The 12736-nt window shown below is 31.4% G+C and overlaps 1 protein-coding gene across 1 annotated transcript; it reads right to left on the reverse strand.

Annotated features, from left to right (window-relative positions):
- Nucleotides 1-1909: 1909 nt before the first annotated feature.
- LOC127262902 (probable polygalacturonase At1g80170) lies at nt 1910-7422 on the reverse strand. The gene is made up of 11 exons (XM_051291767.1): nt 7223-7422; nt 6822-7104; nt 5408-5509; nt 4264-4395; nt 4006-4176; nt 3903-3923; nt 3617-3824; nt 3469-3550; nt 3278-3386; nt 3083-3199; nt 1910-2309 (listed from the first exon to the last, which is right to left on the reverse strand). The coding sequence occupies exons 1-11, from the start codon at nt 7420-7422 to the stop codon at nt 2001-2003; spliced, it is 1734 nt and encodes a 577-aa protein (XP_051147724.1). The 3' UTR covers nt 1910-2000.
- Nucleotides 7423-12736: the final 5314 nt, after the last annotated feature.

Genomic DNA, 12736 nt, shown 5'->3' on the forward strand with positions numbered 1-12736 from the left:
TATCTGTTTGTTGTTTGCGTGCGATCTGAAACCTTTCTGTGATCTTCTTTCTGTCTGTGCTTGTCTATTGCATATGTGCAATCTATTTGGTGTTTCCGATCTATGTCGTTTTCGGCTCCGGTGGAGTCATGTCGTTTTTCGGCCCCGGTGGAGTCATCTTGTTTACGGCTTGTTTTCAGCTCCGGTGAAGTCCTGTCGTTTTTTGCTCTGGTGGAGTCATATCGTTTTCGGCTCCAGTGGAGTCATCTCGTTTTCGGCTCCCGTTGAGTCATCTCGTTTTCGGCTCCGGTGGAGTCATGTCGTTTTCGACTCCGGTTGAGTCATGTCGTTTTTGGCTCCGGTGGAGTCATGTCGTTTTAGGCTCCGGTGGAGTCATCTTGTTTTCGGCTCCGGTAGAGTCATCTCGTTTTTTGCTTCAGTGGAGTCATGTCGTTTTCGGCTCCGATGGAGTCATCTCGCTTTTTGGCTCTGGTGGAGTCATCTTATTTTCGGTAACGGTGGAGTCATCTCGTTTTCAGCTCTAGTTGAGTCATCTCATTTTTTGCTTATGTGGAGAGTCATCTCGTTTTTTGCTCCGGTGGACAGTATCTCGTTTTCGACTCCGGTGGAGAATCCTCTCGTTTTTTGCTCCGATGGGTGGAAAGTCAACTGCTAATTTTATTTATGTTTTCTTTTTGCGTTTATATTAAAATTTCTCATCAAACTCAAGTTGGTTTCTATTATACCACTTGAGTTTAAGGGGGGATGTTGAGATATTTTAGATATTCAGTTTTAGATTTAGTAGATTTATATCTAGATTTGATCTTATTCATTGATTAGATTACTTAGATTTGAGTCTATCGAATCTGTTTTGTATTGCCTATATATAGGCTCCTTATTTTGATGATCAACAAGACAATTTCATTATTTTTCCCCAAAATTTCTAACAAACTCAACTCGTTAACGTTCGCGAACGAGCTTTAACCGAGCTAAATCGAGCCGAACTATGCCGAGTTCCCGAAGCACTCGATTCATTTAACAGCGCTATCCGTGTGATTGTCGTGTTAGAAATTTTAATAATGATAATTATATATTTATATTAGATTTATAATAAGAGAGACATATCAAGTTGGTCATACAATTAAAAAAATATATAGATTAAATTTTTACCAGCATGAGACATTCACTAATAAGTAAATAAATATAATGAATTTTTTTTTGAAAATTCAGAGAGACACATTAGTAATATTAACGAGGGTTGAAGGAATTCCTTATTAAATAACTAAATAAAAAAATACGAAAAAAAAAACACTAATAATTTGATGAAATAAATAATGTGGTAAGACGATTTGAATATATTTCTCAATTATAGTTAAACTTTCATAATTTTAGTGGATTTATATGTAATTGATCAAATATTTAATTTCAAGCGCATCAAAAATTAAAAATTAATTGGTATAAATAATACTAATATATACAAATTTTTTTCAATAATCTTTATACTCCCTCTCTTCCCAGCTACAAAGTATACATATTTTAATTTTGGGGCATTCAATTACAAAATAACCACATAATTAAATACTCCTTTTTTTTCACAAATACTCTTATTTTAAATCACATCGTTACTTTCATACAAAAAAATAAGGACAAAAATGTCATTACACTACTTTTACCTACCAACTATAATTAAAATATTATTATTTTTTAAACTTTGCGCCAAAAATAAATGTATAATTATTGTTTAAAGGGAGGGAATATTATTTTTCTAAAAAATATTAACTTTGTTACTTTACATTTGTTGGGAACTTAACACTTTAATATTTTAGTAAAAAAAAAAATTTTTTAATTTGTCCAAAGAAAATATACATTTTCTGTATGTAATCTATACATTTTAATATTCCGTAAATGTCCAGAGTATTTTAAATTAAAATTTAATATATTTCTATAAATCACATATGAAAAAATTGAAAAAAAAAAACCTTAATGTTGCAAAAGAATACCAGGAATAAATGGATTGCCTCTCATAAGAGAGCAGAGTCAGAGTCGAAACCAGAGCTGAAGCCGGAGACTGTCGACTGTCTCACGGGTTGCATGATGACGTCTCCGGACGAAAGGCACGACGTCGGATAGACAAAGCCGGAGCTCGTCCCGAATGCTTCCCAGCAGAAGGACTTTATGGCTTCATCAGACTCGGCCGCAAGATCGATATCCTCGAGATGCAGCCGTCGACACGGACAGCTGTCGCTGCACGCTAGCGTTATCGCTTTCTCAGTTCCCGAAGTCCCTCTGATGCCCTTGAACGATACGTCATCGATTCTTACAGCCGAGGTCTGCATTGCAAGAGGGCGTCAAGTATCTCGTTTTTGAACTGGTCTAGAAAACTTATCGAAAGTGATCTCGAGGTCGTTAGGTTTAAAAACTGCAGTTACTGTGTTAAATTATAAAATTTAGCACAGTACTGATAGCGCTGATAGCACACTATACAATAATAAACAATACACAATTCATATTAAAATAATGGGTAAATTGAATTATTAGTCCAGTAACGAAACTTTTTTATCATTTTAGTCCCGTAACTGGAGCATGTCGAAAATTAGTTTTGTAAGTGAAAAATTTTCGCACTTTTAGTCCTCTGGAGGCGGAGATGTCTACGTGGCACCCGTGTGGCTCGTCAGACTTCAATTACGGGATTAAAAGAATAAAGAGGACAGTTACGAGACTAAAATAATAAAAATGTCCAGTTACGAGATACAAGGGTTCAATTACTCGAGAAAAAATAATACAAATACTACCATTGATCTTAGCATACAAAATATGTCTTTATAGCATACATAGCACATAATTTTGGTTAATACAACATATATTGTGTTAATTAAAATTATATGTTGTCCGACTATTTCTTAGGTATTGAGGTATTGATTGGGACAAATCAGCAGGCTCTCCTAGTTTAGAAACTCGAATTCATATTGACTCAAATACATTAAAGAATTGGATCGATAACTTTTCAAGTATGAATTTTTAGAAACTCGAATTCGATTAATTACTACGATCGAGCTTTCGAGTTGCTCGGCTCACATAACAGCTCTAGGTTGGGAATATGTACCTGGTTAGGACAAGTCCCGCGACGATCGCAGTAATATTGATCGATGATAATGGGATTTGCGACGTTCTTCATCCATAAATTCTCGAACGTAATCTTCTTCACCGATCCACTGCCGCCCTATCGATTTGCAGAGATTGGCATCTGCGGGATGCAAAAGATTCATCGAGTTCGAAAAGAATGCGTCGGAAAATTTACCTGCCATGTTTTGATCCTGGCGCCATTCTCCGTGTTGAAGAAAAAAGATCCGTTTACGACAACATCCTCCACAGAATCGCACGAACTGTTCTTTCCTAAGCTTCCGATGCTGCAAAAACAGCCATAATCATTTTCAACGTATTTTGTGCAAAATTAGTTTCGATACGAGGAGAGGGAACGACATTCGTTACCTAATACCATGCCCCGGTCCGCAGGCGGCGTTCTTGATTCGAATTTTCGAAGAATTGCTAACAATGGATATGCAGTCGTCGCCTGCTCGATGTTAAGAGGAGCATTAGTCGTAAAATACGAAAGATTGGGCATATAATTCATTCGAACCTGTGGCGATGAAGACATTCTCGACTTTGACGTTCTTCGATGCGCTTATGTGGATCCCGTCAGTGTTCGGACTATCGCCGGGAGCTACAATGCCGACCTTTGAAACCACGACACGCGTGCAGGTCGTAAACGCAATGTGCATTCGTTGCGCGTCAGTTATAGTAATGTTCCGGACTTTCAAATTCCGGCATCGATGGAACGTCACAGCCTGCAAGAAAGCAAACTACTGAATGCAGAGCGTCTATGTCGATACGTAACAAAAATTACGGATACAAACAACATTTACCGTCGGGGAAGACGTGCAAGGCTGCAAAAAAGAATGTTGCGGAATCTATTAGAACTCGTACATGTCTCTAACGAAAAAATTATCACAATGACACAAGAAGTACATTGGTGTTGTTGATCTTGCACGAGCGATCCCACCAATCCTTCCCCATCCCGTTGATCGTTCCCCCTCCGTCGACTTTGAGGTTGTTCACTCCATGAAAATAGAGCCATTTATGAATGTTTCGACCTTCCCAGACGGCTGGATCTTGTGGCGCACGGATAAGTCCCGAAACCTACAAACATTGCAATGAAAGCAATAAACTTGCATATCGATCATAAGTTAAGCCGTCAATTATGGTAAGGGAACATTTTGAGCTTACCCTCAAGGTTACTTTTGATTTACAGGGACCGGCGAAGTCGGTTGGTTTAATAAGATAGGATTTCCTGGCAGGAATTACGATTTTGACACTCCTTGAGGAAGAACAGGCTGTCTTCCAAACCGCTTGGAAGCTCTGATGCCATCAAAACAACCACATACATGCTCTTACGAATTGTTATGAAAATACATTTGCATCGGAAACCTAACACTTAACGAGATATACAAACCACAAACACCAAGAAACCAAAAATATTGACCGGAAAAAGAAACTAAAGGAAATGATCAAGCACAAGATTTCCCTGGAAAATTTCGACCATAAAGGACCACATATGATTGAAGGAACTTCATTAGAATGTGAGAAACAAATCTAAGGGAACTCTCTTCTCTACAAAAGCAACATCGAATAAATGGTAGAAGTAAGGCCTAGATTTTATACCGTATCGCAACTATCAATACACACATAGTGATAGGTGGCACTAAATTATACTAAATTCCGAGAGAAGAGGAAAAGCTGCATAGCAACGAGGTTAACGAAAAGGGCCTACTCAGAAAGAAAGGTAACAGAATTGAATGCTCCCAAGCATGGCGAATTAGCTCCGGTAAAAATGGAGAAATTTACGACACTTTGCAGGGAATGTGTTCAGTGAATTCCATTCCTCGAAACTATCAGAAACCAACTTCGGCAGATACATTTAAAGATTTCAACAATGAGTCAATGACTATTCAAAAATCACATATATGTGCAAGAAACAAGGGGATTTGTTCAATTGTGTTCTTGCATTGTGCAACTTACAATTAAAAAGTTTCTTCCAATCCAAAAACATAATCCATGATGTTTTTAAGATAATGGCAAGAAAAACAGCATGATGGAATATCAATAAAAAGAAAACACCATTATTGATACACACAAACTTCCAAATTCCAACTCAATCATGTTCCCAAGCCACAATCGACAACACAGCACACTGCAATTTACCAAAGAAGTAGAGAACCAGACACAATATATGAATGAGATTTCCCCCAAAAATGCTTAAATTAGGGCACAAACATTATATACTTACCCTAAGTAGAATCAATTCCCTACCAAATTGGAACGCTATTAAACTCATGTAAACAGCATTTCATATATATATATATGTAGCTACCTTGGTGTCGTCGCTGAGGCCATCTCCTTTCGCGCCGAAATCATCGATGTTGAAAACGGAAGCTGCCGTCGAACTGCTCCGGTCAACCCGGTCGGTCGGAAGCTGAATCAAAGGATCAAAACGATGGGCAATGGCGGAAGCATTTACGAGCAATAAAACGCAGCTGTACAATTGGCATATAAATCGAAACAAAGAAGACTCGAAGCAACATGGAAACGACATTGAAGAAGAGGAAGAAGATCTCATCTGCAGCATCTTCTGCATAAAGTCTTTCTCCCTCCTTCCTTCACTCAGCAGCGATGGCTTTGGGCTTTGTTAAATGCTAAGCTCCATATTTCAGCCATGGAAATGGAAGTACTGCTCGACTTTCTTTTCTTTTACAGTTGTGATTTAGTTAAGGAGATAAAGGCCTCGATATGGGTCGGCCCAATAATATTCACTTCTGAATTGGGCTTGGGGATGTAAATGGGCTGCTTGGCCCAATTTGATTTTTTTTAAATAATAACAAATATAATTAAATATGTGGTGTGTTTGAATGAGGTTTGTGTTTAGATTTTAAATAGTAGTAGAAATTTAAAATGAAATATTATTTCATGTTGTTTTTCTTTTTTTATGTAAAATTCATTTTTATATGGACTATTAAAATATTATTATTTTTAAAATTACACACTTAAAAGTAAATATTATTATTTTTTGTCTCATAAAATTTCGCATAAATTATTAATTTTTTAGTATTTTCAAAATTTTAAAACTCTTCGATCGTCCTTTCTAAACAAAGCTACAAATATCATATAAAATAAAGTCGTATATAGACAAATACACCAAATTGCAGCAAGTATGAATGTTCTGAATAATTGTCAATTTAAAATTCATTAAATAAAAATTATTATATAATAAGCATCCGCTTAGATTTTAAAAACAAAAAATGTAGACCTTCATATTTGACTATAATAAGCATATCTATCATGCTTCTTGCATTATTGAGCAACTCAAAATTTGATGCATATGAACGAACTGGTTTTAGGTCAACTATATCTAAATACACAAATGTTCAATATATTATGCAAACCAAATAAACTCAAATAATCGTAACAAAATATAGAAAATATTTCAACAGGAACAAATTTGTCGAAATGCAATCCATGCATAATTGTGATAGCAGAAACATACGCAGATGAAATGTATGGAATTTAATTTATACACAAAGTGACTGACTAAACTGAAATTAAACACTTACAAGCAGCAATGTTCAAAGGCAGAAACCGTACTCAAATCATGTGCAGTGCTACAAATATTCAAACACAAGAGCTAAAATCAAAAAGCAAAAGTATGATCTAAACGCCAAAAATCAAGCAGAAAAAGGAACTAGGAGACATAATCATAACTAAGATCAGAGGAAATTAAATTCTCCAACCTCAGGTCCAGCAATGGCGCACAAAGCGGTGTATTGCACCAGCACGCACCGAATCCTGTTTCCAAACGCTGGAGAAGGAACGAGGAAGCACAGATCATGATTCAACAAAAACCGCTCACACCACGCGCTTCGCCGACTTAGGCGGCCGCCGGCGCGTCGTATTACTTTTCCGGAAACCGCCGCCGAAACAGCACGCCGAAACCTTCGGAGACGGCGGTTCAACCGCCGGCGCCACTTTTCCGGCACGGTAACCGCGTCCGCCGCTGGATCTGCTCCTCTCGATCTTCACTTCCGCAGGTCGCGAAGGTTTCTCGTCTTTGTTTTCCTTCTCCGCCTTGCTATTCCTCTTCTTCTCCTCCTTCTTTTCGTCGGCGAGCTTCTTCAACTCACCTGAAAGGAACTTGTCGTCCCATACCGATCCAGACGATCCTTGCCTCCTGAACGACACCGCCGATCGCTGCAACCCAGCCATATTTTTCCAAAACCTCCGCTCCGATGGCGCAATTCGGCCGCCGTATTTCCAGGAATTTCTGGATACTTCTAGGAAGAAGGCGGAAGACCTTACTGGAGGAATGATTATGATTTTCAGGCTAAGCCTCATTCTTCACCTCTCTCTCTCTCTATTTATATACCCGCTGATTTGTACGTATTTGTATGTATAATTGTATTGTATGATGTGTGTATACGTAGCGTACCTGATCGTGTATTTATCAACTATTTAAAATATTAAATAGAAAAAATCGGACTTTAGAGCTACATAGTTAATGCGACATTATTGGCTAGTTAAGCGGGCCCTACAGAGGGGTAGTTTAGTCAATGCGGATAGTAATATAGCTTTGTGTAAATGCTTTCTGTGTTCACCTAATTTGTGCCTACGTATAATCTCTACTTTCGTTTTTTTTTTTTCTTTCAAATTTGACGATTCATTTTAGCCATATTTTAAATTTTAAATTTTATAATTTTTTAAATTTTTATTAAATTATTTATTTTTCTTAATTTTAATCTATAATTATTTTTTTTAAATAATAATTATTTTTACTAATACACTTCTTAATTATCTACTAATTATATTTTACCTAAATTCTCGTATCTACGTTAATATGTCCAAAATATATGGGACGGATGGAGTAATAATCTATTTTTATAAATATATTTGATTCTCATATATTTTTCGGAAAAAAAATTGTACATTTTTCGAAAAATGCAGAGTTATAGAAATTTGAGTTTTTTACAAAAGAAACAAACCGTCTTGAGAATGAGTAAAAAGAAATACAACCAGATAAGTATATTTTTCATATTTTTTAAGATGTGTAGATCAAATATTGTTAAATAAAATTTATTAAAGAGTCGGACTCATAATTTATGAAATTATAAAATATTTTAATACAATTTTAAAAATACGAAAAATTTGAAACAATTACATAACATTATATATGAATTTTATGCAATTTTAACTTTTTTTGTTTTTAATATTTAAGTTACATATAAAACACTGTTAAAATTTTAAAAGTATAATTGTGTGTAAAATTAAATACATAAATATATATATATATATTAAAGATCGTATAGATAAAAAAATATATATTTTATAGAAAAATATATATATATATTTATTGTACAAACAAACTCAAAATATTAATGTTTATCAACTAATTCCCTATTAATGGCGGTGGCATTTATTTAATTAGTACGTGACCTAAACTGCCCAATATCAATTTATTAATATATATATAAATATCAATTAAATAAAAATAAAATAGAGATGCCCAACTTTATAAATAACATGCTTTGACCAATTTTGAAATTGAATACTACAAAAAATAGACATAAACAAACTCCAAAATTTTAATGTAAATGCATACATTATAAACATAATTGCTCCCCTACAAATATACACACATATATACCAAATATTAGTACATATTATTATTCTACCACAATGTTTATAAACAAATATTGATATTATAAAAAATATTTTATTTGGCGTTAATCTAATTAAATTATACAATAGAATTTATATAAAATATTTCATATAATTATGCTAAATGGAGTGTGTATCATGAATAAATATATACTTAAAAATGAAGAACAAATGCAAATGATTTAAATTATAAGTATTTTTTTCAAAGATATTTTTTTTTTTCAAAATGATTATATTCAATATGTACTTTTGAAATACTACTTTTAGAAAAAAATATTTATTTAAAAATATTAAAAATAAATAAACCCTATAATTCGATTTATTCTTTTTACAATAATTTTTTTCATTTTTGATACTCCACTTCACATAAAAATGTATTAATTTTATTTTTTTATCATCTAACAATATTCTTTCTTTTTAAAAATAAAATAAAATTAAAAATCATACTAATTTTATTATTTTTTCTCAAAAAAGAAAAGGTAAAAAATAATAAAACTAATAAATTTTCACATTTAATCCATGTAAAAAAATTTGAGCATTTTTTCAAGTAGTGTAAAAATATATAAGTTCTAATTAGATAAAAGAAAAAAATAAATTAAAGTACTAAAAAAATACTCCATTTTTTCCAAAACTATAGTATGGGTTGTGTTTGACACTGTTTAAGAAATATTAATATTATATTAGTAGTTGGTAAAAAGTACGGATAAAAGATTTTTTTACCCTTGTGAGTGTATTAGTGTAAAATGTAGTGACAATTGTGTAATAATAATGAAAAAGTAAAAGTAAATTCATAGTGATATGATTATTTATGTAAATGAGACTATTGTTTTGAAACGGACAAAAATTGTAAACAAAATTATTATATTGGGACAGACGAGAGTATATTATTTATTGTGATATTTTATGAGATAAAACACATATTTGATGGAATATATAAACACAATTTATTAATGAATAGTGTAAAAAATAGAGATAAAAAATAATGACAAATTTATTATTATCTGTTAACATATAAATAATAAATTATGAGTCGATAAAATTAAATTTATTATAAATTGTATATAAATTTAGCAAATGGAAATGAAAAAATATTAAATATTGAGACAACGATAGCACTATTTATATATATATATAAAAAAAAAAAAAAAAAAAAAAAAAAGAAAAACTTGCATGCTTTGAACAAGTCATGGCAAACATAAAGCTTGATATCGACATACCAAATATATAAACGAATTAAATATATATTTAAAACGTCATTTGCAGCCCCAGTGGTGTCTCAAAAGCCAAATTTAATAAATAATAATAACTAAAACATTTTAAATAATAATAATAATAAATAAATCGATAAATCGTGTTTCAAATATGGCGACTTTCATCACAAAATTTCAACATAAGAATGAATTTAGATGACACAATAATTGGTTTGGTCATTTCTCAGATGCCCACATCACTACTCCTTTGAAATCCTCTCTACATTCCAAATTTCAACCGCTTTATTTATTACTGCGTCCGTCCAGATACCGTGTCTGCTACAGTGTAGACATGGTATTTTAGAAGGGGTATAATTAGTAGATAATTAAGAATATATTAGTGAAAATAATTATTCTATAATATAAATAATTATAAATTAAGATTAAAATAACTAATTAGTTTAATTAAAATTAAAAAAAATTAAAAAAAAAATAAAATGAGATTAAAGCGTGTAATATTTTTTTAAAAAAAGAAAGTGACATGGTATGTGGGACGGACAGAAACAGCAATATGAACATGATATCTGGAACGGAGGAAGTATTTTATTTATTGTTTATTATATATTTTTATTTATTATATATTATTTTATTTTATTTTTAGATAATGTTTTAAATACAACCCGTCGTTTCCTCAGCCATTTTGCATTTACACGTCGCCATAATTTATATTCTAAAATTATTAGGATATCTTATCAGCATGCAACTTAGCTTTAAAACTCTAAAATATTTATAGTCAACTTAAAAGTTAAAGCTAACCCAAAACCTATTTATTTATAATTATATTTTAGATAAAATTTATTTATTAAATTAGAAAAAATATTTATTTTGAATTGAGATGAAAAAGATATTAGTAAAAAAAAGTATAAGTAAATTATACATCCGATCATTTCCAATATATGTTATACTAAAAAATTGCAAAAGATATATTAACGTATAATCAATTATTATTTTTATCTTTTATTTATCTGAAAAAAAATATATTTTACACGTTACCTTTACATATGACCGCGTTTTGTGAGCATGACGTACGATAAAACATAAATAACTAGTTTTACAAATATGTAGAATATATTTTATAAAAAATAATAAATAACTGATGAAAATGATAATTTGATATGTACATATATATATATATATAAATATAAAATTTTATTTTTTTAATTTTATTTAGTATTTTCTTTGTCCCAAACACCCTGCAACATTTCTTTTTGGTATGTCCCAAATAAGTTGCAACATTTTCAAAATATGAAATAATTAATTATACTTAATCTCTACCATACACTTTATTATCTCACATCATCCAAATAAAAAAATAAAATATATATTTATCTCTCTATCACATCACTTAATTTATAAATTATACTCCCTTCGTCCCAAATAAGGTACAATATTTATTTTTGGCGCGAGTTTTTAGATGGATAGTATTAAGTAGGATAATTTAGAAATTAAGTGATACGATAGAGAGAGAAATATATATTTTATTTATTTATTTATTTGAATGATGTGAGAGGATAAAGTATGAGGTAGAGATTAAGTATAATTAATTATTTCATATTTTGAAAATATTATAAAGTGTTTGATGAGATATAAAAAAAAGTATTTCAGAGTATTTGGAACGGAGAGAGTAATACTTAATAATCCCACCTAAAACCTATGCGAAAAACAAATATTACACCGAGGGAGAATATTATAGCAAATGCGATAGATCGTCGCCTCGTGTAATTAATGTCCGACCACATACACAAAATATTTCAACATCTGTCAGAAATCCCAATTGAATAAATCAACGGCCAAGATCTACGGATGCTCCGGAAAACTTATCGACAAGCCGTAGGATCTCGCTGCTCACCCACGCGCCAGATGACAAGTCAAAGCATATTTAATTAAATCCATATGACAATAATCATTGATTAAAAATATAAAAATTGAATAAACAAATTACTAATGTATTGGTTAGGTCACACTATTTAAATAAATAAATAAAATGATAAAAGAGCTGTGCAATTAGGAAGGTTGACTAATATTTGGCAAGCAGTTAAAAATGCATTTTATTTATATGTTTTACTTTGTATGTGTCACACTTAGCGCTAATTTTAGTGACTTAGTTCATGCATTAAAATCGACTTTATTTTATTTGCATGTCTTATAAATTTAAAATCGCGTTTTAGTTACTAAAACACGACTATTACAAAGACGCTGAGTCATACGTAAGTTTAATGATTCACGCTTTTAGTTATATTTTACGTGCGGAATTAGATGACGTGTGGATTTTTGGGCAAAATTGTTTAAATTGCTTACGTGTGTTTTTGAAGATATTTTGTAAAGCATTGTTTAAGATAAGTTTTATAGGTTTGAAATCTCAATTTATTGATTTTGGGCTAATTGTTCAAACTTCAAACGCTTACCTAGTAAATAAATGTGCGGTTCTTTTGCATCAAATAAATAATTAATAATTAATTAAATTACTACAACATAAAACATAATTAAAATAATAAATTTAAATTGCAAATCAATTATAAAAATATTAGTGTATTAAATAATAATATAATTCAAATAAATATAATTATTTATAAAAGTCTATAAAATTTAAAATATGAATTATTAAATAAATATTTTATTTAATTTATATCAATATTAGTTTAATTTTGTAAAAAATTAATGAATATTTTTGAGCTATTGAATTAATTCATTACACATCCACAGAGCCTCCTCCTGCACCAGGTTACGGTAGATTTGTTCAGACA

The sequence above is a fragment of the Andrographis paniculata genome, unplaced genomic scaffold (assembly GCF_009805555.1).
Source record: "Andrographis paniculata isolate CXL003 unplaced genomic scaffold, ASM980555v1 Contig66END, whole genome shotgun sequence".
Taxonomy (NCBI): Eukaryota; Viridiplantae; Streptophyta; class Magnoliopsida; order Lamiales; family Acanthaceae; genus Andrographis; species Andrographis paniculata.

Bases quoted from the DNA above. Each gene is read 5' to 3' on its own strand.
- LOC127262902 (XM_051291767.1), bottom strand. From the start codon at position 7,422: ATGAGGCTTAGCCTGAAAATCATAATCATTCCTCCAGTAAGGTCTTCC. The intron at 3,387-3,468 runs GTAACGAATGTC...CTGTTTTTGCAG, and splicing joins GGACCGGGGCATGGTATTAG to CATCGGAAGCTTAGGAAAGA. The intron at 2,310-3,082 runs GTACATATTCCC...CTTGCAATGCAG, and splicing joins GCGGGACTTGTCCTAACCAG to ACCTCGGCTGTAAGAATCGA.